Source organism: Rattus norvegicus, chromosome 20, assembly GCF_021556685.1.
Source record: "Rattus norvegicus strain SHRSP/BbbUtx chromosome 20, alternate assembly SHRSP_T2T, whole genome shotgun sequence".
NCBI classification, from domain to species: Eukaryota; Metazoa; Chordata; class Mammalia; order Rodentia; family Muridae; genus Rattus; species Rattus norvegicus.
Window position 1 is genome coordinate 29,144,620 of NC_141553.1, and position 26,875 is coordinate 29,171,494.

Below are 26,875 nucleotides of genomic sequence, written 5' to 3' on the forward strand. Positions count from 1 at the left end.
AGTTACAGACACAGCCCCCGCTGGCGCAGCCTCTCTGATTCTCTCTCCCTCTCCGCGTCCAGCGCTGGGCTTTTTCAGACAAGTGCATCTGCTAACCAGGTCACATTTCAGCCACGACCCACCCTCCGTCAGTCACTGGAGTCAGACAGCAGGAGGAGGGCTGAGGAGGACCGCAGCGCTTCGCCAGCAGCGCGGTGGAGGGAGGACCTCAAATACTGCTGAAGTCCAGACGCCCCCCAGGTCCAAGCCCAGACCACGATGCGCGCTCCGGGATCCGGGCGGCTGGCTCTGCCGCTGCTCCTCCTCGCCGTAGTCGCTTTGGCTGAAGGCGACGCCAAGGGGCTCAAGGAGGGCGAGACCCCCGGCAATTTCATGGAAGACGAGCAATGGCTGTCGTCCATCTCGCAGTACAGCGGCAAGATTAAGCACTGGAACCGCTTCCGAGACGTGAGCGTCAGGGCGCGGAGGGCCGGGCCGGGTGCGGGTTGCGGGAGGGGAGGCCGGAATCAGAGACCCTGCGCGTGCTGGGAGCCGCCGCCTCGTGTCGGAGCCGGAGCCTCTTGGGCCTGCCTGGCTAACTGCGCCAAGAGTAAACAACACCGAGAGTCCCAGCCCGAACCCCTCCGGTGCTCCCGTAGCCACCGGCTTTGGGACCTTTAGTCCCGCAGCCTCCGGGAGAGTCCTAGACGAGAACATGCTCTAGGGGCGCACGCTCGCGACGGGGTCTGCCCGGTGGCGTGGCGCGGAGCAGGAGTGCGGGATGTGGGGACACGGGCCCGAGCTGCTGCTGCTGCTGCTGGGCCCCGCTTGTACCCCAACCCCCACTCCCTTGCCATCGGTCCCCGGGCTAGGCCCCTGCCGGGTGAATGCTGCAGACTGCACACACCGGTCTTGGCAGAGGGAACAGATCTGGGTGGGGCCGACAGGGAAGGTAGCGGCCGCAAGGGTGTCTGTCCTCCATCCCCACCTAGGGCTTCGGAAGAAGGGGACAGAAGGCTCAAGGACTGAGCGGTGGCCAGGGCTTTGAGTTTGGGGAAGGGTTCCCCCAACCTCTTAAGAGATTGTGGAAGGCGTGTCCATAATGGGGCGCCTGGGGGTGGGGGTGCACAGTGAAAATGCCGGAGCCAGAGCCAGGCTAGGGAGGTTGGTTTTCCTGAACTAAGCTCGGCGGTGGAGCTAGGAGACCCATCCTTGGTCCGGTGGGCGTGAGAAGCAGAAGCGAGAGCCCCAGGAGCTGGGTTGGGGTCCCTGGCGGACGCCCGCGGCAAGCGGACTTAACCTTGGGCAAAGCTTTGCGGGTGGGGGCGGGGAGGAAGCTGCGGACCGGCCGGCGCCGCAGCTCTGTTTACCCGCACCTGTAGATCAGGGAGGGAATTGGAGGCGCGTTCCCTCCCGCAGGGCAGCCACGGCCGCCTCGCAGATGGTGGCGTGGGCAGGGGTGAGCAAGGGAGGGCGTGGCTGCGCCCTGGGCACCTCAGAAAGCGATGGGGTGAGGGTGAGCCCTGAGATGTAGAGCGCCCCTCGATCTGGCGCTAGCTGACGCCCTCCTCATTCCGCAGACTCTCTGATTTGACCCACCTAGTACAGAACAAGTCACACCATGACTGTTCTTACTTCTTAAACTTCGAGCATCCACAAGATTTTTGTTCTTTTTAGATGTTTTTCTATTCAACAGTTTTATCCTGTTTCAGAATAAAGAGAGAGCTTGCTTTAATACCGTAAGGTGCACGGCTGATAAGGCAGCTGCAGGTCGTTACTGAGAGAACAGATACCCGGTCAGTGACCCAGGGATCTGGGGAAACGCGTGAACGCACGTTAGAGGATGAAGAAATGGTATTTACAGTTTTTCTGCCTTGAAACCGGTCGGGGATATCTGTTTAGACATTATTTTCAAACATGCATAAGGCACCCAGACACGCCATGGGAAGAGGCAGAGGTTCGGATGGTTTTGTTTTCAGTCCAAGTGACATAATTTCATTAGTAAAGGGAAGGAACCACCATAGGCATCCAGACCCCCGGACCACATAGTGGGCCCTTGTTCTCCATCTTTGCCCGACCAAAGGCCTTCCCCAGGCACCTGCAGGCCCAGCCCAGATTAGCGCAGTCTCCTGCCACTGTCCGCAGTCCAGCAATGAGGGGGCAGCAGCAAGCTGATCCTTCCGGAAGGAATCCATGTGTCACCGGTCCCGGCCTCCCTCTGACTTCCCGGCTGCCTGATCTGCCTGGGACTAGTGAAGGTCAGATGGAAAAAGTACTGCTTCATCAGACCAGTGAGGGCTTAAAAATCACAGGTTCTTCTCCATCGACCCGGCTTCCAGCAGCCAACACAGTGGGTGCCAATGAATGCTTGACTGACTTGACCCCCGGCTTAGGGCTGCCCACCTGTCTCCCTGTATTGGTGCCACCACCACCCCCATCAGAAGAAAGGCACCAGCATTAAAACCACAGGACCAACCCCTGCAGGATTCACAGAGAACACGGTGGCAGAGAGGGGGGATTTGTGCTTTGAAAACTCAGATTTTTCTCTAAAGCCCAAGGAGTAGGGGGGCTGGCTGCAGGAGGATGGGGTCTGGGATGGAAGTGAGACAAGAAAGGCGGTGGGGGGGGGTGCGGGGCTCAGCCTTGGGGAATCTGTTGGCAGCTTCTCCTGAAAGGCAGAAAGGAGGCTGCTAGCTCAGAGCCACCACCTTGCATAATTGTAGCCACGCCACAGGGAGAACAGTGCCTCGTGGAGTTGTGTGGTGCACAGACTGTGCCTAGGGACCCTGCCTGTGCTGCATTTGCTTCCCGTCCCACCCTAAGAGCTGGGGCCTCCAGTCAGACGCTGTAGAACAGGTATCTATATCCATCTCCACCGGGTCAGCGCTTCTGAAGAACAGGAAAACATCTCTTTGGGAGAGAAAAAGGAACAGTTTTTGAGGAGTCCCTAGGGGACTCCCAGGTTGAGTTTGACTTTGGTTCATAAGTGATCACAGATGACACAGGGCCACCTGTGTGCTGGGTAACAGAGGGGCAAGGAAGAGGCTGTGCTCTGGGAACAGGATCCAAGGCATCAGGGACATGGATGAGGGGCTATGTCATTGAACAGTTGACAGATGAGCAGGGAAGATGGAGGAGATCCTGTCAGAAGAGTCCAAGGTAGGAGAAGCTCTAAGGTGTTGCTTGGACACGGGATTGGCTCGGCGAGAAGGGCCTTCCGCTTAGCATTCTCTCTGTGGGCAGCAGGATTATCAGAGGCAGGCTTTGCCAGCAGAGTAATCCTCCCCTCCAGTGGGCACCAGGCTCTCACATCCTGGTTCTGTGGGTCTTTTCTAACGCCGGCCACTCTTCTCCCAGAGAGCAGCAGATTCATGACGGAGTAGCTAGGAAGTTGTGGCCTGAGCCTGGCTCTGTGGCCAGGTTCTCTGCCCAGGGCAGTCCTGCTCTTCTGTGTTCTCGAATCTGAATTCACTCCCTGCAGAGCTGGGTCAGACTTGCGTGTGGGTCTTGGAACGCAGCACGCAGGGCCTCATGGTTAGGAGCACTTGAGAAGAGAAAGCCATTACACTGTATCTCTAGGGTCGGCTCGAAAGAGCTTGGCTGGGAAGAACTGACTGTTCTCTCTCTTCTTGGCTCTTCTCCGCTTTGCACTCCACTTCCATTAAATTTTAATTATATTTGTGAGTGGTGAGCATAGTGCTTGGCACCCAGAGGCGCGCTGCTAATCCATGCTGAGTCGGGATGGCGGTGAGCCTTCCAAACACGCATTGCCGCTCGCGCCTCTCCACAACCCAAGACAGTTGTCCCTTGATCCTTGTGTGGTCAAAGGCACGGAGACATTGTGTGAGTGGTTTATTTGGAGGATCCACAGCTGGGAAGTGGCAGGGCTGGGATTTCATTGTTGTCTTGTTCCTCTGAGACAAGCTCATGGATCCCAGGTGAGGGCTTACAAGCACACACCACTGTGCCTGGTTTCTCCAGCACTGAGAACTGAACTCGGGTTTCTGTGCACACCAGGCAAGCACCCCACCAACTGAGCCGCACCTCCAGCCCCAGAACTTGGATTTGAATCCAGGTCATGTAGTCCGGCTTTGTTTTCAGGATATCTGGCATTCCTCATCTCTACTGAATCAGGGAGGAAGGGCCAACTGTGTCCCCTGGCTAGTGTCCTATCAGCTTCCAAGGCTGTCTCAAGAAGAGGCAGCATCTCCTTGGAAGGATGACAAAGACCCAGTGTCTTCAGCAGCCTGGTCTAGCCTAGTAATAACCAAAGAGGGACAGGGAGGGACAGCTTGGCCTGTACTCAGGTTCTTCCCATGAGATGTCAGGCATAGAACGTCTGCCCTTCGAGCCTCAGCTTCAGATTGGGAGGCTGACGTGAGTATGCACTGAGGAAGCATATCCCAGGAAGGAAGGAAGGCATCCCCTGCAGGCCACCTTTGTCATACGGAAAGGAGTGTCTTTAGAGCTGGCCCACAACCTTCCTCATCCTTTATGTCAAGGATGGTACAGCAGCGTGATTAGTTCCTGCATCCACTATGGATCTGTGTATGCGTACTTCGGGCTTCATGGTGATCCTGGAGGCTGCAGGTCAGGGTTTCTCCCTGCTGACCGTGTGCAAGTCCCAGGTCTTTGTGCATGCCAATAGGCCAGTAACATGGGAAAGCAGCAAAGGGGTTTCCAGAGGACCGTTCCCTCCTGCTCCCAACTCCTAAGCCAGTGAGAGTGCGTATGCACATGCTGTGAGGGGTGTGGGCTTGTGAGAACCCCAAAGTGGGTCAGAAGGGATTCTATAATTTGGGTTTGGGAGTAGGCCAGGTCCTTCACTGGCCGCCTCCTCCTCCTCCTCCTCCTCCTCCTCCTCCTCCTCCTCCTCCTCCACCACCACCACCACCACCACCACCCTGGTTTCTGACTCTTCTCCCACCAGAAGGTTGGCATCTTCAGAACAGGGCAGCATGGTGATGGATTTGAGGGCTCGGCAGGATGCTCAGCCTGGGAAGAGAGGGATGAAAGAGACCACTTGATGAGGATGCAGGATTCTTCTCTTGTCTCCCAGCCATTCTCAGGGGACAGATGGCCATGACACCTCATTCTCCACCAGGTCAGATCTGTGTGAGGAATGGGAGAGCTCAGTCCCACCTCAGGCCCCAGGGGCCCAGGCCGGATGCGTTGTTTCTCTTCCTATGGGGAAGACAGATTAACAGTGCGGACCTGAGGCAGATGCACTGCCTTTTCGAGCCTCCATCTTCTCAGCCGTTTAAGACACAGACTAATGAGCGTGACCCACTGAACTCTGAGCATTCTGTGACCCTAGGAAAGTGGTACAGGAGCTCACTACGTACGTAGATCAGGCTAGCCTTGAACTCACAGCCTTTGCCTCCTGAGTGGTGGCATTAAAGGTGCCCAACTCCTCCACTGTTTCTTTTTCTTTCTGTTTTTTGTTTGTTTGTTTGTGTTTTTATTTCCTTGAGACAAGATTTCTCTGTGTAGCACTAGGCTGGCCTCAAACTCACTGCCCCTGACTCCAGAGTGCTGGGCTTAAAGGCCTGCTCCACAACACCTGCTCCTCTCACTGTTTATCTATGGCACGTCCTAGATGGGCGGGCACAAGCAGCTTTACCTCTTATAGTCTAGACCAGGTCCTTGATCAAGATGCTGGTTCACACTGGCAAGGGCTTCCTTCCGGTTCCGGCAGCCTTCTGGCTGCATCCTCGTGAGCTTGAGCCCCTTTTCCTCTTCTTTAAAAAAATGTTCGGGGTTGGGGATTTAGCTCAGTGGTAGAGCGCTTGCCTAGCAAGCGCAAGGCCCTGGGTTCGGTCCCCAGCTCCGAAAAAAAGAAAAAAAAACCAAAAAAAAAAAAATGTTCACGTTAGCTTATGTGTGTGGGTGATTTGTGTGCGTGTGTGTGTGTGTGTGTGTGTGTGTGTGTGTGTGTGTACGTACATGTGTGTGCCTGGGACTGGAGCTACAGAGAGCCATGAACCCTCATCTAGGTGTAGGAAATGGACCCTAGGTCTTCTGAGAGAGTGGCCAGTGTTCTCTCTCCAGACCCTTTTGCTCCTCTCTTGTGTGGATTCTGATCTCATCATACGTGTCTGTCCTAGTGACTTCATCTAAACCCAGTTGCTTCCCAAGGCTGTCACCACCTAATGCCATCTCACATTGGGGTTCAGGACATCCGTATATGAGTTTAGGGAGGGGTGGAACCCAGACATATAGCCTGTAACATAGTCTCTCCCCTTCTCTCCCAGGGTCCCGATGAGCCGCATTAGGGCTGTGGATAGGGAAGCCCTAGGTGTGGGCCTAGGCCTGGACACTGAGTTTAGTTACTTTGTTGAATCAGGTATCATATGGTTCTAGGTTGGATTCAAACCCATCAAAGCTGAACTCATCCTCCTACCCCAACTCCTAAGTGACTGGAGTAGTGAGTGCCCTTAGGAAGCAGAGTTTGAATAGTGTTGTGCTCCCCTGGGCTCTGGGGTGGGCTGGTCTCTGATAGTCAACATTTCACTGCAGGGCCAGCCCCTTTCCTCACTGCTCATTGGCCTCAGGCTCACTTGGCACTTGTGGGTGCTGCCTTAGGGGCTTGGCTCTCAAGGGCCCTTCGCTGAAGCAGTTTATGTATTTGTCACTTTTCTCCTGTGATCTGTGATCGTCAGACCGATCTCCTCCTGTTGCATCCACCCTCAGTACTCTTCAGTGTGTTGTAGGAGCTCCACACAGTGGAATGTTCACACAGTGGGAAGGGACAGCAGGGTTGGGTCCCACCCCTTCCCACCATCCTCTAAGCCCCCACCCCTACTTGCCAGCTACAGCTCTGGGCTGGGCTAATTATTTGTGTGTGTGTGTGTGTGTGTGTGTGTGTGTGTGTGTGTGTGTTCCTTTCAAAGTGATGAGGACATAAGGAAAAGGGGTCCCAAACCTCTTTACCCTCCAGGCCCCTGGGCCTGTGTATCTATACTTGACTGAAGGCAGCTGACGCCCTGGCTCCAATGTACTTGTGTGGAGCATGGTGGAATTATTCACCCCCACCCCCATTCCGTTCTCATTTCTTCATTTGAGAGCAGAGCCCCAGGTCCTCACCAGCCCTGAACCCCCATACCTTATCTATGAAGAAAGGGGTCCAGAAGGCCAGGTGCCTGAGACTCTGTCCCAAGTTTCCTCAGCTCATGGCTGGGGTCTTCCTTAGAGATCGCCATGGCAACCTTGATTTATCTCTGGTGGTTCCGTTGGGAAACCAAGGCCTGAGACATGGTTCAGAATAGAGCCCAGACCCTTGGCCTCTCTCCTCTTCTCCACCCACTGTGTGTGAGTTATTTACACTCTGCTGGGTGTAGGATCCAAGGCCTGAGTGGGTGAGGGTGGCCCAGATCCTGTTAGAGTCATGGGAGGTCATGCTCTGGCCTTGGCAGGGGCGTGGGTGCAGGCATACCTGAATGCCGGCCAGGCTCCTGGCATGCAGGGAGCAGTGAGAAGCACATTTTTACCTTTGGAGGAAATTCCTGAGAGGGAAGAGGTGGGAAGCAGCGTCTCCTAGATGCCTGTCTCCGTCTGTTTGCCCAGGTCTCACGCAGCCCTGTGAGAGGGAAGCAGGTGTTTAATGATGCCCCTCCCAGCCTGCCCTCCCTTTTGCTGAGGCAGAAGCTGGTGCCAGGCAGCCTCACCTCTCCCCTCCTGAACCCTTTCCGTGGCTATGGTTGTTTCTTGGGGGAGACAGGAGAAGGTACCCTATAAGGCCCCCTAACTCCGAGCCTTCCCCAGGGGTGAGGGGCATTCCTGCACCATTCACGTGTGCTCTGGTATGAGGTGAAATGATTCTCAGATACCAGGCCTCTTGGAGCTTAGGTGAGGCCTGGCCCACTTACATTTTTAAAGATTTTTAGCTGGGCAGTGGTGGTACATGCCTTTAACCCCAGCACTCAGGAGACAGAGGAAGGCAGATCTCTGAGTTCAAGGCCAGCCTGGTTTGACAGAGCAAGTTCCAGGACAGCCAGGGCCACACAGAGAAAGCTTGTCTTGAAAAACCAAAAATTAGAGATTCTGGATCTATTAAGAGAATGGGAAAAACATGTCCTAACAGAATTACAGAAGCCGAGTCTCATGATGAACCCGTGCGAATGCGCTGTGACAGTCGCCTCGCCGTGAGACGATGGCAGAAGTCGGTATTTGTGGCCACTTGAAACCTGTGTTCTGTGGTCCTGGTTATGTCCCGCCTTCCCAGTGTCCTTCCATCTTGGTTCTGAGCATTGCAGAGAGCCCTGTTTTACCAATAAGGAAGTAGAGTTTGTCCAGGGCAGGTGACCCTTGCCTGGAATCAGAGGTAAAGCCACGCAGGAACCCAGTACGCTGACTCCACGCGGGGCATCGGGGTGAGGGGTCGCTTCCCTCACCATACTGCTGCAGAGACGGTGAGTCTCTGCTGGGTTCCCTGCCCCCTCCTCCTCTGCCCGCTGCTAGCGGAATTGATTGGGTTAACTCAAGCTGTGAAGTGAGCTGGCGATTTGGGTGCTAATTAAAATGACAGGAAGTAAACAGCCTCCAAAATACCCAGCATGCGCCCCCTAAACCCACCAGGCCTGCGCACTTCATCTTTCCCCCAGCTTGGTGCAGTGGGCCTGTCTCCATGGCAACTGAGCTGAGCTGCAGAGATCAAAGCAGGAGCTGGGTTAGCTCCAAACCTGCAGAACCTGGAGCGGGTGAAGGATTTCTGGAAAGAGCCTGGAGAAAGGAACCCCCACCCACCCCAGATATCTCACCCTCTGATGCCAGCCAGTTGCGTCCCCTCCGGGACTCCCTGAAGCGTGTTTACGTGGCAGGAGAAACTATCATGGCCTGGGATTGGCCTTCCCGGTTCCACTTGACTTAGGTCTTCATCAGCTAACACCTATGGTGTCCTGGTTTGGGGGTCCGTATTGTGCCATGCAATTGCATGAGGTCCTCTATACGTCACTTAATATCCCAGAGTGCCACACAGAGATAGCAACATAAGTTTCTCTTAGGGCTTCTGTGAAGAGTAAACAAGGCAGGAGCAGGAAGTACTTAACTTAGCTTCCCCAGCAGTACTTGATGTGAAGACGTAGCTGTTGTTACTAGCGCGGTTACTGTGTACTGGGTGCTGGGCAGGGAAGTTGAACTTTATGTGGTGTCTTCCCTTAAGGAATTGGATGTGTAAATAAGGCAGAAGAAGCAGAAACATGTGGCTGGGTGTCACCAGAGCAACGCTAGACTCTCCAAGGTAGGCTAAGCAGGCAAGGGCGGGGTTGGAAAAGAGAATGCAGGAGCTGGGTTATGACAGACAACTAGCTGGTCTGGGTCAGACGTGAACATATGTGCAGAGTGGAGAAGGCAGCTGTGCAAAGCTATGTCCTACTGAGGGATCCCTGGGTGGACAGTGGACTCAGTGGCCAGACACAGACGAAAGATGAGCCTTCTTCTGGAGGTGTTGGGGAACCAGGGAAGGGTTTCTAAATGAAACGTTTATAGTGGTCCCCTCCTTTCCTATAAAAGCAATAGATGTTCATTGTAGAAAAATTTAAGATGGGGAGGGGTGATGCTAAACTCACTCTGCATCCCTGCCCTGCAGAGGAAACATCTGATAGAAGTAAGTTTTCTTAGTCTGTTTGTCTCTCTGTCCATCTGTCCACCCTTGTAAATAAACGAGTGCAAACTGCTCTGGTAGTAAATAGGACACACGTTAGAAAGAAAACAGCAGCCTGGGAAGGGTGAATGCAGAGCCAAGAAGGGATTCTACAGGGATTTCAGCTCGACTGTCTTGAAGAACTGGTGGGGACTGGAAAGGGTAGAGGGGTGGGGGTAGGAAAGGATCAAGGGGGCTTAGAGAGGGCAGCGTGACACTCTACATGTATTCGAAGCTCCCTCAGAGGGGACAGAATGGCTTCCCATGGCTCTGGCTAGAGGTGAAGAAATCAGACATAAGCCCAACATCAGAAGATGCATGGGTGGAGAGGGGACCATAGCTGTGAGCTCTAGCCTACTGGCCTGTACTCTGGCTGTCCAGAGCTTGACCAGAACCAACCCTCATCTTACGTGTGCACTGGGAGACTTACACAGTTTCTCCCTCCAATGACCCTGGGCCCGTGTGGCACAGGGGAGGAATTCTAGCTTTTGTGGATAAGAGGCATTTGACGGACATTCTCCTAGGGAAAGGCTCCCCAAGCCCTGTTAGGTGCGGGTGAGTCACAGCAGAACCATAGGACATCCTCTTTGCCGAGAAGACCCAGGTACCCTTGTCTGATTATTTCTCAGCCACTAATAAGCCCACTTGGGTGCCATAAATAGACATAGTGCAGGAAGCATGGGCTTCCCAGTAAGCCACAATCCTCTTCATCAGCCTGAAGATGGTTCTGGCTCCCATCTGACCTCAGCGATTCCCCTATTTTACCCCAGAATGACTGTTCCTGTGATGCCTGCAAGATGCCTGTCGCCCCTCCCTGTGACCCCTATGGGGAATGATTAGTCTCACATCCCCACTGGACTCTGTTCCCCAGCAATGACCCCTCTTTCCCCAACTTTCAGGGGCACGTCACCTTTTCATCTCTCGCCCCTATTTTCTGCACCCAAATCTGAGTCTCTGATTGATATAACAGCTCCCATGTGGGGCATGTTTCTCTGAGAGAGGCCAAAAGAGAAGTGGCTGAGCTTCAGAGGCCAGAAATGTGCCTGGGGCACTCCCAAGGGGAAGCAGGGACCCTGGGTAGCTGCAGGGTCTCCTGTTCCCATCCCCCTGGCTGGCTGCTTCCACCCCGGAGAGTGAGGAGCTAAGTTGCAAAGGGATTATGAACTAGGCATCCCTCCAGCCTCTCAGCAACTGCGCAGTGGGGTCACCGGACTTGGTACTGCTATTCAGAAAGACCTCCTCTGTCCCCAGAGTCAGCATGGAGGCTGCCTCCTCCTGGGGAGTGGGACACAGTATGGATGGAGTCTTAAAAGCCCTCCCTACTACCCCTTGAGTTTCTAATCAGACCTTCTTGGCCTTAAGCTTTAAGAAGCCACTTTGTACTGAGTCCCAAGTATTCTACAGTGGGTTTTGACTGAAGTCTGTGAGTGGACTCCAAAGCCCTCAGCTCTAGAGTGGCAGGATCACAGGAGATGAGAGATCACCTCAGACCCCGCCCACTGTGGTGTTTTAGCAGGTGGCTGGGGAGGGCACAGATCTTGATGGTCAAAGACAGCCAGTTCACATCTGTCCCCCAAACACTAGACAATCACAAGATCTCTGTCCTTGAAATGGGGTCTCAATATGTAGCCCAGTCCAGCCTTGAAGTGGATATCCTCCAGCCTCAGCTCCCGACTGCTGGAATGGTAGGCATGCAACACCATACTCCCCCCTCTTCCACTTTACAACCACACTGCTCCCATTTCCCAAGGGAAAAATGGGAGCAGCGGGAGACAGTCCCTGAAAAAGGCTGGTACCTCCTTCCTTCCGCCCAGCCTTGGTCATCGTGGCCGGCCTCAGCTATTTGATCATTCTCAGCCTGTTTCCCCGTCTTCTGTAAAGCAGGCTCCGGGCAGAGGACCCCTGCACCCCAGATGCTGTTGAACAAAGGCTAGAACTGAGCTGTCATCCTTTGCCTGCTCCTGCAAAAGGCCAAGTGTGTGTGTGTGTGTGTGTGTTTGTGTGTGTGTGTGTGTGTGTGTGTGTGTTTATCCTATGGCTTCCAGAGCAAGCCCTGAGCATTTGGACCCTGGTGACCTTTCTCCTGTCTGATCCTGAGCCCAAGGACTGGGAGACACCTGGCTCCTTGGGCATCCTGTGGTGTCCAGGGTGAGGAGAGCCATAGGGCAGGGGCTCAATGGGAGAGACAGAGAGGCAGGCAGAGACATCCTGAGAGCCAGGCCCTCTCTCCCTCCCTCTATCCTTCCCTCCCTGCTCTCCCACCCATCTCTTAATACCTTCCCTATCTATGGAAGAGACAGGAAGGCTGCACGAGTGTGAAAGCTGGAGGCTGTTCACAGAAATGGGGTCTGCTACTTCATTTCTGGATACAAACCATCTGGCACTGGCGGATGGCCTCAAGTGGCCCCGTGTTCATGTGCTACACATCTGTATGCTTCTGTGCAAAGCCATAGAAGGAAGGAGGAGGAATGTCACACCTGACTGCACACACATAACACACATGCACACACACATGCACACACACTCACATACACACACACACACACGCACATGATACATGCTCATAGGCATACATATATGTACCTAGGTAGGCCCGAATGAATGGTATTTTTAGTTTGACCATTGCCTGCTTGGCTCTGCCCTGGAAGTTTTCATTCCTGCTGTCCTGTTACCTGTTGGTTTCCAAAGCCCTCATGGGCATCTCTTCGCTGTTTGCCCCCGTTGTCTGATGCCAGTACAGCCCCCTCAGACATATGTCCTCTTCTCCTGGGTATAACAGCTAAACGCCAGGTCTATGCCACACCCACCCCTCCACATCTCTGAATGGGATATGGCAAAGACTAGGATGAGTTGCAGGTAGCCACATGTGGTTTCTCCTCAGTGTCCCGTGCAGAGAAAGCTGGTGGTTGGTTCTTCAGGATCCAGAAGCTGCTCCTATCTGCCTGGCAAGGTTTCTTCCAGACACTCTGGAAGCTGTTTGAGGGCCTTTAACAACCAGCCCCACCTCAAAGGACAGAGGGAAGAGGCAAAGAGTGTTGGTGCTTTTGTGAAAGGGAGGCGGGCCTGTGGAAAGCTTTTCTTCTTCTGGTCAGGCTGGGGTGGTTGGGCCATCCAATGCAACAGAATGGGAAGATCTCCAAGGGCCTTGGTCTCAGAGATCCCACGAGGTAGTGGGAAGAGAGGGCTTTCCTGGGCATCCGAGACCTGCTTCAGTGAAGGTGGGAGCTGAGTCACGTGATGGCACATCTCTGACTGTTCTGGTTTCTTCTGCCTGTGAAGAAGAAGCTGGCTCACGTGACCTGGAAGGACCTTTCAGGTTCCCCTGGACCATAATGATCAGGAAAACCATCACCGTAGGCACTGTTCCCTTCCCAGTGGGCACCATCTGAGCTTTGTCGGAAGGAAGGAACCCTGAGCAGACACTAGCTTTCCTATAGCTCTTCCTCACACCTCCCTCACAGGGTGGGCAGGTGACGGCAGGGTACGTGCCAAAGAAGAGGCTGCAGCAGGAGAGACTGGGTGCCGTTTCCAGATACCCCGGGCAGAGGCACAAGAAACACCATTTCCAGGCAGTACAGCCCCCTCAGACATCTGCCTTGGTATAGAGCCAGAGCTGGGCTGGGGTTTATTGTCAGCTCAGAACCGTGGGGCTTACCTTACACTTCCACAGTATAGTTTGTGTGCGTGTGTGCAGAAGACACAGGAATACAGGCCTCTAATTGGTGTTGCTGGGGGTGCTGGGTCTCTAGACTCATCACAATCAAAGTAGCCCAGGGATGCCCGGGTTCTGAGAGTGGGCCTCACAGCCACGTCTTTCTTCTTCTCCCCTCTGCTGATTTCCTGTGGATCCCATGGTGTTCTGTCTTCAGGAGGTAGAGGTGAGTACAATCCGGGCCTCTTCCCTGGCCAGCCACCGGTGTGGAGTGGGAAGTCCCGTGTGGGAGAGACTGGAACGGGTTCTAGGATATCGAGTGTGGGGAGGTTACGGGCAGTGCCTGGGTGGGCAGCTGTGGAAACAGTGGCCCAGGCCTCTCCCTTCCTCGTCTCTTCAGTTGACCTGAGATGTAATTGGGGCTCTTCCTCCCTCCCACCCCTCTGTCCCTTCCCAGGATGATTACATCAAGAGTTGGGAGGACAATCAGCAAGGAGACGAAGGTAGTATGTCCCTCTGGGTATGGGGGGAGGAGTCTGGCACCCACGGGGACAGAGGAGCAGTGACCTTGGGCACAGGACTTGAAGTCCTGAACTCTGGTTACCGAGGGCTGCTGGAGAGAGGCACCTCTGGGGTTGGGCTGGGGATCCTGGGTTCTCCTCGGGTGTTCAGGGTCCTGACCTTGGGTCCCCACAGCTCTGGATACCACCAAGGACCCCTGCCAGAAGGTGAAGTGCAGTCGTCACAAGGTGTGTGTCGCTCAAGGCTACCAGCGCGCCATGTGTATCAGCCGCAAGAAGCTGGAACACAGGTGAGTGACAGCAAGGAGCCCCAGGAGGGGCTGTTCTGCTCAGAAGGTGGGGCTCCATGGCCCTGTCCTTACCTAGGCATCTACTGTTTCAAAGAACATCGCTCACGGTCATCCCTCAGAACAAGGACACGTGACTACATTGTTTCTGAGCAGTGGTTCTCAACCTTCCTAACACTGCGACCCTTTAATACAGTTCCTCATGTTGTGGTGAAATTACTTTTCACTGCTACTTAATAACTGTAATTTTGATAGTTATGAATCATAATGTAAATATCTTTGCTTCCTGATGGTCTTAGGTGACCCCTATGAAAAGGCCATTCGACACAGAAGGGGTCTCGACCCACATGTTGAGAACCACTGTTTCAGGGCGTCAGGGCATCCACCATTGGTTCTACTGGATTGGTTGGGTGTGGCTCTGGGTCTGTGGTAAGAGAAGACGCTCCAGACAATTCTCTTTTAGGTCTTAATGGCCACCAGCAAGCAGAGGGCAACTTGGGCAGGAAGACATGGCCCCTGAGAAAAGACAGAAGAACCTGGAGGGAGCAGATTCCCATCCTGAGAGATGTTTCTGGGAGGAGGGGATGTCTGAGGATAAAGGAGATGGTATTTGTGAAAATGCAAACTTTAGGGTTCCCTGCAAATGCAGGAAGCACTGGTGTTGGAGTGTTCCCCTTCCCACTTGTCTCCTGGCTGTTGGTTGGAGGTGTGAGTTCCTAGTCATTGGAAAGCACCACAGGGAGCTTTGGGTGTCCTCAGCTTCATCTTGTGGCTACTGGCTTTCCTTAAATGAGGGATAAAGGAAGGGAAAGTGAGAGGGAGGGAGAGAGGGCAGGAAGGGGAGGGGGGAGAGAGAGAAGCAGAAAAAGAGACAGAGACAGAGATAGGAGCAGAAACAGAGAGACAGAGACAGAAGCAGAGACAGAGACAGAAGCAGAGGCAGACAGAGAGTGCCACATCTTACCAAACACACTCAGGACTAGAGAGTCACAGCTCCTCTCTGACCTGGGTGTCCTGTGTGTCTAAGACAAACGGGTTAGACCAGATCACCTGAAGCCCCTGTTCTGACATGTGGGGATTTCACGAAATATTGAAGACTGTAGCTTCTGAGGCCTGTGGAGGAGGAGGAGGCGTTGAGGCCCATTTTGGGGGTTTTATACCAACTCTTCCATTTTGCAAATGTTAATGAATTCCTCCACTGAAAACCATAACAGTGACTACTGAGTGATTAGACCCAGTGACTGACCGAACCAGACATGGCCCGAGACCTCTGCTTTGGTTGACCCCTCATGCAATCAGACCTGATAGTCTCTCTGTGAAAGGCCAACTGAGGGCCCCTGTCCTGCCTGGTTGGTCCATTTTTAGGAGCTGGTTTTGATGGGGGGATTGGGTGACGAGAGAGGTCGGGAGCATGGGTCTACTGTAGGCTGCTGGATTGGAGTTATCGGGCAATGTCTACTGGACCTTCTGGTAGGAATCTTTTTACCCCTGACCCCACATCTCCCCATCCCCACATCTCCCCCCGTCCATGTTCACAGGATCAAGCAGCCTTCTTTGAAACTCCACGGAGGCAAAGACTCCATCTGCAAGCCCTGTCACATGGCCCAGCTAGCTTCCGTCTGTGGTTCCGATGGCCATACCTACAGTTCAGTGGTGAGGAGCCTTGGCCATGTATGGGGTGGAGGTGGGGTGTCCCCAATGCCACGGGGAACAGAAGGAGCCCCCACAAAGGTTCCTAGGATTAGTATGGGACTCTGTCAGTACGTTCAATGCAGCTGTTCAGCCCTGGTCAGGGTGAGCTGACCTTTGGCAGGCAGAGGGCAGGGAAGAGATATGAAGAGATGTTTGGGCAGGTAATGCAAGCGGAGAAGCCAGGGAAAGGCTCACAAAGGTGCTCAGAGGCCTGGATGGAAGGAGGGGAGCTCTTGTGGTCAGTTGCTAGAGAGAATGAAGAACTTGTACACTGAGGACTTTATGCTCACCAGCCAGCAGAGGGCGATGTGGACAGGACACTGTCCCCATCAGAAGAGGTAGGGAAGAAGTGTTGGGGGTGGGAACAGGATCCTACCTTGTAGAATTTTGAGAGGAAGAACGGGATGATGTCTGTGAAACCATTTTGCAAACTCAAGCGTTCTAGGGGAGCACAGGTGATGGCTAGTAACATCTCTAGAAGTAAACACTAGGGTGTTTAGCTAGGGTTGAGTTAGGAGACCCCGGGTGTTTGTGTCTTGTTGTTTTTTTTTTCTTTTTCTATTTTCCTGGTGTGTGTGTGTGTGTGTGTGTGTGTGTGTGTGTGTGTGTGTGTGTGTGCATGCATGTATGTATGCATGTGTGCATGTGTGTACATGCATGTGTGTGTACATGTTACATGTTTGCATGTGTGTGTACATGTTTACATGTTTGCATGTGTATGGGCCTAGGTTGATGCTGGGACTTGTTCTCCATTGTTCTTCCTTCTTAGTAATCGGGTTAGCGTTTCTCAGTTAAACCGGAAGTCCACCATATTGCTAGTCTTGTCAGCCAGACTCTTCAGGCTGGAGGGACAGTTGGGTCCACAGGGTTCTACCTGGCATTTCTGGGAATTCGAACTCGGATTCCCGTGCTTGTGCAACAGCATTTTAACACCGACCATTGTCCCAGCCCTGGAGAGCCTTTTGGTTGGCATAGGATGCAGGTATAGGATAAGAGTTTCCTGCTCAGGTTAAAGTTACTGAGGGGGCACAGGAGACAGCACAGAGGAGTTGAGAGGAAGAGGAGGAGAAAGAAGTGGGATGCAGATGAAGAGGAGGAAAACTGTCCTGGAACAGAGGACAGGCATCTTATGGGCAGGAAGCTGCCGGGAAAGGTCCAGGAGGTCTCGCTTCCACCTCAAGCTCATGGCCCTGGGCGTGGCCGTGGGCCTCCCTTGGCCTTGATGTGTAGTGGGTTGGTCTGACGTTATCTGTATTTCCCTTTTCTTTTTTTTCTTTCTTTCTTTTTTTTTTCCGGAGCTGGGGACCGAACCCAGGGCCTTGCGCTTGCTAGGCAAGCGCTCTACCACTGAGATAAATCCCCAGCCCCGTTATCTGTATTTCAATGTTAATTTGGGCCCTTAAAATTGGTTGTCCTAGAGAAGAGGGAGTCTGTATACAGACTCCCCTTAGCCAAGTGATCTTGTCTCTAGTTAGCTGTGATTGGTCAATAAAGATGCTAATAGGCAACGGTTGGGCAAAGGAGACATGGGCAAAGGGAGAGTTGAGGTTTTACAGGCTTGGGTCAGAGAGGTCCACCAGGAGGAGAAGGAGAAAGAAGCAGCAGCCATTGGTTAAAGTCAAGAGAGCATGGCCCTAAAGGTTGCCCTGTAGAACTAAGAGCAGATAAAACATAGTAAGTAATAACTTGGGGTTATCGATAAGAGAGTAGATTCTAACAGAATAGAGGGTGGGCAGCTGCCCAGCCCTTGTGCTGCTTAAGACTTATTATAGATATAAACACCGTGAATGTGTATTTTTTTAGTCCTTGTCTACTCCCAGAGGAACTCAATGATCAAGGCGGGGTAGAATCCCGGGCTGGGGTTTTAATAGTCACTGCTACACTGATGTTCTCTAGCAAGCCCAAGCCCCATGGCCCTTCCTTCGAGTGGTAGGGATTCAGGGCCCCTGGCGGCAGGCCCCGTAGTTGAGCCCCCACGCCCTAGCCTGAGCTCTGTCGCGCAGTGCAAGCTGGAGCAGCAGGCATGTCTGAGTAACAAGCACCTGGCGGTGAGGTGTGAGGGCCCCTGCCCCTGTCCCACGGAGCAGTCTACTGCGTCTACCACCGACAGCAAGTCAGGTAAGAGAGTGTGACCAAAGCTAGATCCGGGCTGTTGGACCTAGCCAGGAGGCCTGGGCATCCTTCAGGACTGTAGGATAGTTTGCAGAGTGGGAAGGCACTGTCGGCCATAACAGGAACCTGTATAGTTTGGGGTCCTGGTAACGGAGAACAGAAAGCTGGGGCTTCGTCTCTTTTTTCTTCCCTGGGTGTTGGAGAAGTGGGTGAGAAGAAGGTAGCCCCCCTGCAAGGAGACTGACTAGTTTGAGTGGGAGGGAGGGGAAGAACGAGGAGTGGGGATGGGGAATGGGAGGGGAGGAAGCTCCTCCCACTTCCCTCTTTTGCTTCCCTTAACATTGCCCATGCTCCCAGCCTGCTGCTTCATCCCACCCAGCCCCAAACCTCTGCTCCGTCTTCATTGCAGAGACCTGCACAGGGCAGGACCTGGCCGACCTGGGGGATAGGCTTCGTGACTGGTTCCAGCTCCTTCGTGAGAACTCGAAGCAGAATGGCTCAGCCAGCAGCTCCTCTAGCCCTGCAGGTGGCATGGGGAACTGATTCTCTGTCTGGGTTGGGGTGAGGTGGGGAAGACAGGAAGGGGCTCAGCAGACAGGTGTCACAGGGCCAGTCCACTTCTGTCCTCTCCCTTTCAGATTCCAAGCCCACGATGTGAGCCCCCAAAGAGCTTTACCTTGCAGTAGAGTGGTTGGTCGGCTTTAGCCATGATACGATGTGGGTGCCATAGCTCAGTCCCTCCACGGGGTAGCCAAGGAAACTGAAGAAATGCTGTTTTGTGGGCTCGAGGATATAGCAGAGAGAGCTTGGCTGGGAGAGCACTGCCGAGCATACTCACAGCCCTGGGTCTGATCCCCAGAACCCAAGACACATCTTCAGAAAGGCTTGTAAACTAGGCTTCAAGTGGTTCTGTTACGGTTCTGTGTGGGGGTAGAAGCAAAGGCCTTTGGCTGTCCTTTACTTTCCCTCCGTACCCTGAGGTTAAGTTTCAGACTACCCTGACTCTGAACAGAGGTCTGGGGCTGAGATACATAGAAAGATGGATGGACAGACAGATGGACAGCAGAGCCTACCTGAATTCTAGTCTCCCCTCCAGGGTTGGACAAGAGCCTAGGGGCCAGTTGCAAGGACTCCATCGGTTGGATGTTCTCTAAGCTGGACACCAGTGGAGATCTCTTCCTGGACCAGACAGAACTGGCTGCCATCAACCTGGACAAATACGAGGTCTGCATCCGCCCCTTCTTCAACTCCTGCGACACCTACAAAGATGGCCGAGTCTCTACTGCTGAGTGGTGCTTCTGTTTCTGGAGGGAGAGTAAGTACTGCCTGTGGCTCTCGGGCACCGACTTCTTCCTCCCTGTGGGGCTCAGCTTCAGCTCTAGCCTCTCTTTTGGAGTCACAGTGGTAGCCTCTTACTCACATGCTTGGGCTCAGAGCCTTCTCAGCTCATCTTGCTGTATCCATCCGGGCTTCTCTCACTGATTAGAACCCAGGGTAGGGACCTTCACATGTACAACACATGTGAACTCGCAAATATGTACACATACACATAGACACACAAACATAAGATAAACACACGTGTATAAGTATGAATGTGATGTTTCAGGGGCCCCTTGGAGAATCTGAGTGGGGGTGGGGGAGGGAGGGTCTTGAAGCCAAGGACACAGATGTCACATCTTCACCCCAGACAGGTGATCGTGTAAGTCATCGTTAGACCACACATGAAGGCTTTTTTTTTTGAGACAGGATTTCATACACCCCAAGATGGCCTGGAACTCACCATGTAGCTGAAACTATAGGCATGCACCAACCACACCTAGATTTTTTTTTTTTTTTTAAAGATTATTGGGCTGGAGAGATGGCTCAGTGGTTAAGAGCACTGACTGCTCTTCCAGAGGTCCTGAGTTCAATTCTCAGCAACCACATGGTGGCTCACGACCATCTGTAATGGGATCTGATGCCCTCTTCTGGTGTGTCTGAAGACAGCGACAGTGTACTTATATACATAAAATAAATAAATCTTTTTAAAAAATCTTTTTTTAAAGATTTATTTATTTTTATATGAGTACACTATAGCCATCTTCAGACACACCAGAAGAGGGCATCAGATCCCCTTACAGATGGTTGTGAGCCACCACGTGGTTGCTGGGAATTGAACTCAGGACCTCTGGAAGAGCACTTGGTGATCTTAACCGCTGAGCCATCTCTCTAGCTCCCACCCCAGTTTTTATTTTTATTGTTTTTCTTTCATCTTTTGGAGACAGGGTAGCATGTAGACCAAGGTGGTTAAAACTCACTCTGTATTCCAGGCTGGCCTTGGACTTGTGGTGTTGTTTGTCTCCTGAGTGCTGGGAGTACCACCACGCCTCCTGCTTGGCATTTGTCAGCCGTGTGTGCTTAGATCCAGAGCAGGCTCTGTGCTTAGAAATCACCTAGGCCAAGGGGCAATTGATGGAGAAGTTGAGGTCTCTAGTGAGCTGCCCAGTGCCTCTGCTGACCACGGTCAAAGTAAGAAGCATCTGCAACCAAAGGCCAAGGCTTGGCTAGGGCTCCACCATGTGCTAAGCTGGGGTCCCAAATAAGTGACCCACATCCTTGTGAGTTCACTTTCTGGGAGATAACAATGTCTAACTCTGAGGCTCTGTGAGCACAAACTAAGGAAATCTGGACCCACAGTACCATGGGAGTCACGCCTCCCTCAGTGGTGCTGAGGCCTAAGACCTTTTCTATCTTCAGTGTGCTGACCAGCCTGCCTGCTGCCTGTGCTCCCTCAGTGTATCCACTCCCCAGGCTGCTGATGTCCATCCCATGTCTTCCGAAGACGCAGAAGGCTTAAGCTGTCCTGTTTTACTATCAGGCAGATATCTGGTTTGGAAGGCCATGGTCTCCCCAAGGACCCAGACAGTAGAGACAGGCCACCAGTTATGTTCAGGCCCGGGGTTAAGTCTAACGTCTAATCTGTTCTCCTACGGTTTCTCAGCCTGTGGTGTCTGCCTGTCCCTACTGCCTCTTTTGAATTTTGTTGTTGTTATGTGGGTTTGTTTGTTTTGATTTTTGAGACAAGGACTCACTATCTGACTGTGGATATCCTAGAACATTCTATGTAGACCAGGCTAGCCTTAAACTCATAGCTATCCACCTGTCTCTGACTCCAGAATGCAGTAGTTAAAGGTAGGCACCACCATGCCCAGCTTTCTTTTGAACTTTTTAGCTCATCCTGTGAGAGCCAACACCCTCAGAGAACCTTGGGGCTCTTGTGATCCTTAGCCTCTCTTAAGCAGTGATGGCCTCCCTTAACTGGACGCTGGGTGTCTTCATCCAACAGCCTTATATCAGTTTGGGAATCCTAGTAGGATTGGGGCGTGCCACCACCACCCTGGTGTGGCCTGATGTGAGACCAGGTGGTTTTGTTGCAGAGCCCCCACAAAAGGTTCTAAGTTTGGGGGGCTCAGGGTGTTTTCAGCTCCATGGGCCAATCCTAAGGCTGCTTCTCTCTACAGAGCCCCCCTGCCTGGCAGAGCTGGAGCGCACACAGATCCAGGAGGCAGCCAAGAAGAAGCCAGGTAAGGAGGGGTGCAGAGGAGGGAGCTAGAGATGCTACCCTGCACTTTCTTGAGGGTCAGAGGTTTCAATTGCCTTGCTTTACAAGGAACCTAGAAGAGGCCCCTGGCATAGGAAAACATCTTTCTTGGTTTCATTGGCTTGTTAGGCAGGAGTCTCCTCAGGGAGTATGTTTAAACACTTGGGCTATCCAGACCAGGGCAGGAGAACCATCTACTTACATTCACTGGAACAGGTGTGTGTCTGAGGCTGGAATGGGAACCCCCTCCGTGGGAGGTGCTCATTCATATTCTAAATGAACACCCTGGAGAGATGAGAGAGACCCAGGTCAGACTCAGTCAGAACCGATGGGTGAGGCAGACAAGGTTCTTGGCCACATAAAGCCTTCGGCCAGCCTAGCCATGGGAACACTCAGCACGTAGAGTTGGGAAGAAAATTCTCAACTCAGACTGCTGTGTAGGGGCTGAGGGAGAATGCAGGTGGGCATAAGTCTCCTGAGAGGCCAGTAGAGATCTTCTGGGGCACTAGCCTTGGAAGGGGTGTGGGTTATGTCTTGAGGGAGGGTAATAAGCCAGGCACATACACTGATGGCATCAGGAAAAACCTTGAGGTCTCAATAAAAACCCAACTCAACCAAACAAACAAAAACACAGGGCCTTGTGGCTCCTTGAGAGTTACATGATTGGACGCACAAGACCAGCACGTTGAATGAGCACCCATAGGACTGTGCTGGCCAGGCCTACTGGCTTCCAGCCTTGGTAAGGAAGCCACTCTATCATCCACTTCCCAAAGCAGGCCCCAGTGCCTTAGATTCTCCACTCTAGCGTACCTAAATGCCACCCTGGCTGTCTCTGTGGTTCTTATCTGCCCTCCCTGCTCCCACCCCGTCTAAAATGTCTCAGAAGATGCCTTGTGGACAGTCTGAGGGCCTGAGCAAATAAATCCTGAAGAAGGAAGAGAAACTCCACATTCCTAGCTGGAGAGAAACCAAGAGTGGGATCAAGCTTTCTAACATATGAGGCCAGCCTGTCCTCCAAGATGGAGGCCATGAGACCCAGGAAACAGCAGCACTTGATAGCATCCTCAAAGGAGCCAGAGCATGTGATACAAGGATGCTGGGGAAGGGAGGTCTTCCGGTCGGTAGTCCTGAGTGTCTGGTGTCTTAAGGGCTGGGCGTCAGTACCAGGCTGGCCAGGTTCTCAGGCCATCTAGGCCCCTGCTCACCCACTCCAGAGCCCACACTCCCAGCTCTCGCCCTAACCCTCAGGTATCTTCATTCCGAGCTGTGATGAAGATGGTTACTATCGGAAGATGCAGTGTGACCAGAGCAGTGGTGACTGCTGGTGCGTGGACCAGCTGGGCCTGGAGCTGACCGGCACACGCATGCATGGGAACCCTGACTGTGGTAAGGAGCATGTGGCTAGTTCTCAGGGTCACGTAGGTGGGGCAGGACTCCAGGCTGAGAGAGTAGATGCCGCGTGGAGGTTCCTTACTGGTCTTTCGCTTGTTTTCCCAACAGATGACATCGTGGGTTTCTCCGGGGACTTTGGAAGCGGTGTCGGCTGGGAGGATGAGGAGGAAAAGGAGACAGAAGAGGCAGGCGAGGAGGCTGAGGAGGAGGAGGGTGAGGCGGGTGAGGCAGATGACGGAGGCTACATCTGGTAGATGGCCCTCGAAGGCCTCGGCAGGCCAGGGTGCCGACGGCCAGAAAGACAGGCCAGAAGAGACCTGGACAGCAGCAGGCAACTTAGCAAATGGATCCGGAAGTCAGCGTGAAGGACCCTGGCTCCAGTGGGGACTGGAGAGTGTGGCTTGTGTGACTGGTGTGTGTGTGTGTGTGTGTGTGTGTGTGTGTGTGTGTGTGTGTGTGTGATGTGAGTCACCTAGAGGTCCCTTCCTTCCTGTGGTTATTTCTTTCCCGTTGTTATCGATGTTCAAATGCACACTTTCACACACATGGACACACCAACAGACCAAAATCAATGTGATGTGATGCCCCAGATCCTGTCCCTCAGGCCAACACCTCGACCCAGGTCCTGCCCTGCTCAATCAACCTTACCCCCTCCTGCCTTTCTTCCTTCCTCTCCTGAGGCCAGAGAGGGAGGGCAGGAAGCTGGAAGCTGAGCATCCTCCCCAAATCGGGCTGATTTGATGTGAAAGCCCCACCATGGTGTGTGGTGGTGAGGCAGGACCTGTTCATACAACAAGGCTTACCCTTCTGCTGACATCCAGAGAGCTGCTTGTGGGTGTGTTCAGCCGTGACCTCTGGGCTGTACGTGGCTAAGGATAGCTATCCATGTGGCCCAACACAAAACAGGAAACTTACTTAAAAATAGGGTTTTTTGGGGCTGGGGATTTAGCTCAGTGGTAGAGCGCTTACCTAGGAAGCGCAAGGCCCTGGGTTCGGTCCCCAGCTCCGAAAAAAAGAACCAAAAAAAAAAAAAAAAAAAGGGTTTTTTGGTTGCTGCTTTTGGGTTTTTGATAATTGGATTGGGGAGTTCTTGAATGTGGGCTTTGTAGATGACAATACTATTACAACATCAAAAGGTTGGACACACCCAATAGGTTATCTCTTAGCCTAGTCCTGAGTAACCAGAGATAGCCCAGCAGAACAGGCAGAGACCATGAGGCAGAGGAGGAGGGTAGGTCCCTTGATACCAGGCCTCAGATTAACCCAGTCAGCACCTGTTGCCTCCTGGGGCTCTAGGCTGCTTTCTTGGCAAATGGGGGCTGTCATCATGCAGTTCAGTTTTGAGGGCTCGCAGCCATGACCTCTGTTTCCTGGCAAGAGTCCCTTTGTCCTAAGGAGCAGAGGAACAGAAAGCAGCACACGTCTGCCCACCTCCTCCCTGACCCTGTAGGAAACGATCCCCTCTTGTCCAGAGAAAGGTATGTCTCTGAGATCCTGTGAGAAAGCATCAGGAAGCTGTGACTTCCTGTGCCCAGAGATAGTCCTGGAGGAGAGGCCCCGATACCTTAGTCCTCTCAACCATGGCTTCCCTCTGTCTCAAGGGTCCCCAAGATGGCCCTACTAGAGCCGTGCCCCAGACTCTATTTAAAGCCCCACCACATATATGAATAGAGAGCAATGTATCAGAGGGGACCACACTGGGCAGCTAGGCCCTGAGGCCATGCCTCAGTGTGAGGGGCTTTTACCCAGATGCCCTGTGGGGTTTTGTGTGTTTATTGATTCCCACTGCACCCCCTCTCAAAGGAAATTCCTTAAAATATTTGATGAAGAATTTCTTACCTGTACTTGGGCCACTGATACCCTTTGGTATGTGCGTGCGTGCGTGTGTGTGTGTGTGTGTGTGTGTGTGTGTGAGAGAGAGAGAGAGAGAGAGAGAGAGAGAGAGAGAGAGAGAGAGAGAGAGAGAACACCGAGGGCCACCCTGACGGCTAGGGAGAGTGAGGACAGCCCCCTGTGTGGTGGAAGGCTGGGCAGCTACTGGGGTTCTTGTGCTAGGGTTTCCAGGACAAAGCCCCAGTCTGGCTGTCCCCCAGCATCTCAGGGGCACTAGCTGGTTACATCCACTGAGTGTGGACTTTAGGGAAGAGCCTCATCCTTCCCATCCCTTCCCGCCACCCTGGAATGGCCACCTTCCTTGTCATCTCCTGGGGCAAATACAGAAATGCCACTAAGCTCCATAAAGTGCTTCTCATTCCACAACACAGTTCTGACTCTCCGGGTGACTGTCCCTGATCCCATCCCCTTCCTCCTCCCTCCCTTCCTCAGGCCTCTGCAACCATCCTCTGGTCCCTGGCTCAGTCACATCAGCCCTCTGCATTATAGAAGCAGCCATCCCTCCTCCTCCTCCTCCTCCTCCTCCTCTTCCTCCTCCTCTTCCTCCTCCTCTTCCTCCTCCTCCTCCTCCTCCTCTTCCTCCTCTTCTTCCTCCTCCTCCTCCTCCTCTTCCTCCTCCTCCTCCCCTTCCCCCACCCCCTCCTCCAGCTGGAGTTACTTGAAACTTCCTGCTCTCGATAGGACGGAGTCTGATTCTTCCTCTGCCGTAGCTGGATTCCCAGAACATCCCGGGTAGCTGTGAAGGATTTCAGACTTTCTGGGGTGGGGATGGGGTGTTGTGGAGGAAGAAGCATCCCCTTCTTTCGCCCTGCCCCACTGAGGGGGCTGTGCTCTGTGTGTCCCTGGATCTTCTGGTTTTGTATCTGACTTTGTAAATATGTTTTAGGAAGAAAGCAGAAGGTATGGAGCTTGACTGTGGCAGGCCTCAGGGATCCAGAAGTTTGTCCCCCTCTAAAGTGTCCCCCCCGTACTGCCCTTCGCCCCCACTGAGACTGAGTCTCACAAGGGTAGACAGAGCAGTTGTCCCTGGTGGGGCCGAAGGTCCCCAAGTAGCTTCTGGTTTCCTCAGGAACGAGGTCCCAGGCCAGACTATTGTCAGTCCTAAGGCCTCATCCTTGAATAAGCTGCCTACCCAGTTCCCCCATGCTCCTGCCTGCTCTCGCTCCCTTGCTATGGGCAGGAGAGCTAGGGCTGTGCTGGAAAGAGTTCAGCCAAACTACAGCAGCACCCCGCCTTGCCGGGCCCTGGAGCTGCCCTACTAAGACCCTCCATAGCCCTTGGGTGCTGGGAGGGATGGCGTAAGTTGGGGCAGTTTGAGGTTGGAGGGAGTAAATGTGCCTTGAGAGACACTCAGAGGTCCCAGGGAGCTCTGGCAGGAGGCAAAGTTGGTGAGAGAGTCATGGGACATCTTGACTTCCCTCCAGTGTTTCATAGGAGTCCACGTGATGGGTGGGCACAGGTCCGTCCTTACTCCGGCCCCCTCCCTCCCCTGGTTTGGGTTGGTACCCGTCTGGCTTTTCTTGAGCTTTATCTGCTTTCGGCTTCTCCTCTAAGTGGGTAGATGGGGTCTTTTGATATCGGCTCCCCAAAGCCTGAGCCCACAGGCCTGGGAGAGAACCAGGGGCCCGTCTTTGATACCTGGGTCATCACGAACCCTTCTGCCTGCAGTTGTCCCAAGGAAGGACCTGGGGGTGCAAAAGGAGATTCAAGACATCTGTAACAAGTCAGGCAGAGCAACCCGCTTCTTAGCCCGTGTCCCACTTAAACTGAGCTTAGAGTTAAACATTGTGGTCAAGTGCTTGGGTTCCGTCTGTAGATTTAAGTGCTGACGTTGTATTTCCCAGTAATCTTAGATGTCTTTTGAAAAACTGAACAAGTGTTAGACCTGTGTGTGCGTTGGTGGGCACTCAAGCATCCCATGGGTGACCCCGTTCTCTCCCCTTCCTCCGTGACACATCCACTCCTGCCCCGCCCACCCCCACTTGCCTCCACCCGGGGCCCCTCACTTTGCTGTGGTCTTTATCTGCCTGTTACTCAGCCTAAGGAAACAAGTTCACTCTACACACGCATAAAAGAAAGCAAATGTTATTTTTAAGAAAATGGAAAATAAAAACTTTATAAACATCA

The 26,875-nt window shown here is 53.2% G+C and overlaps 1 protein-coding gene and 1 long non-coding RNA gene across 6 annotated transcripts; one reads left to right on the forward strand and one right to left on the reverse strand.

Annotated features, from left to right (window-relative positions):
* Spock2 (SPARC/osteonectin, cwcv and kazal like domains proteoglycan 2) lies at nucleotides 1-26,875 on the forward strand. Its single transcript, NM_001108533.4, is given in 11 exon segments — nucleotides 1-447; nucleotides 13,489-13,497; nucleotides 13,729-13,774; nucleotides 13,968-14,082; nucleotides 15,618-15,732; nucleotides 17,775-17,889; nucleotides 18,293-18,409; nucleotides 18,980-19,198; nucleotides 21,384-21,446; nucleotides 22,712-22,849; nucleotides 22,964-26,875. Coding segments are annotated over 11 exon segments (1,272 nt in total). The 5' UTR covers nucleotides 1-258; the 3' UTR covers nucleotides 23,110-26,875.
* On the reverse strand, nucleotides 86-8,968 carry LOC134483914 (uncharacterized). Of its 5 annotated transcripts, none has more exons than XR_015645832.1 (4): nucleotides 8,739-8,968; nucleotides 7,085-7,558; nucleotides 5,603-5,720; nucleotides 1,655-5,090 (listed from the first exon to the last, which is right to left on the reverse strand). It is a non-coding gene; the product is annotated as an uncharacterized LOC134483914 (long non-coding RNA). The 5 variants fall into 5 exon arrangements; XR_015645835.1 differs by lacking the exon at nucleotides 5,603-5,720 and adding an exon at nucleotides 8,166-8,240 and having other exon boundaries at nucleotides 1,656-5,090; nucleotides 7,470-7,558; nucleotides 8,739-8,950; XR_015645834.1 differs by lacking the exons at nucleotides 5,603-5,720; nucleotides 8,739-8,968 and adding an exon at nucleotides 8,291-8,579 and having other exon boundaries at nucleotides 86-5,090; nucleotides 7,470-7,558.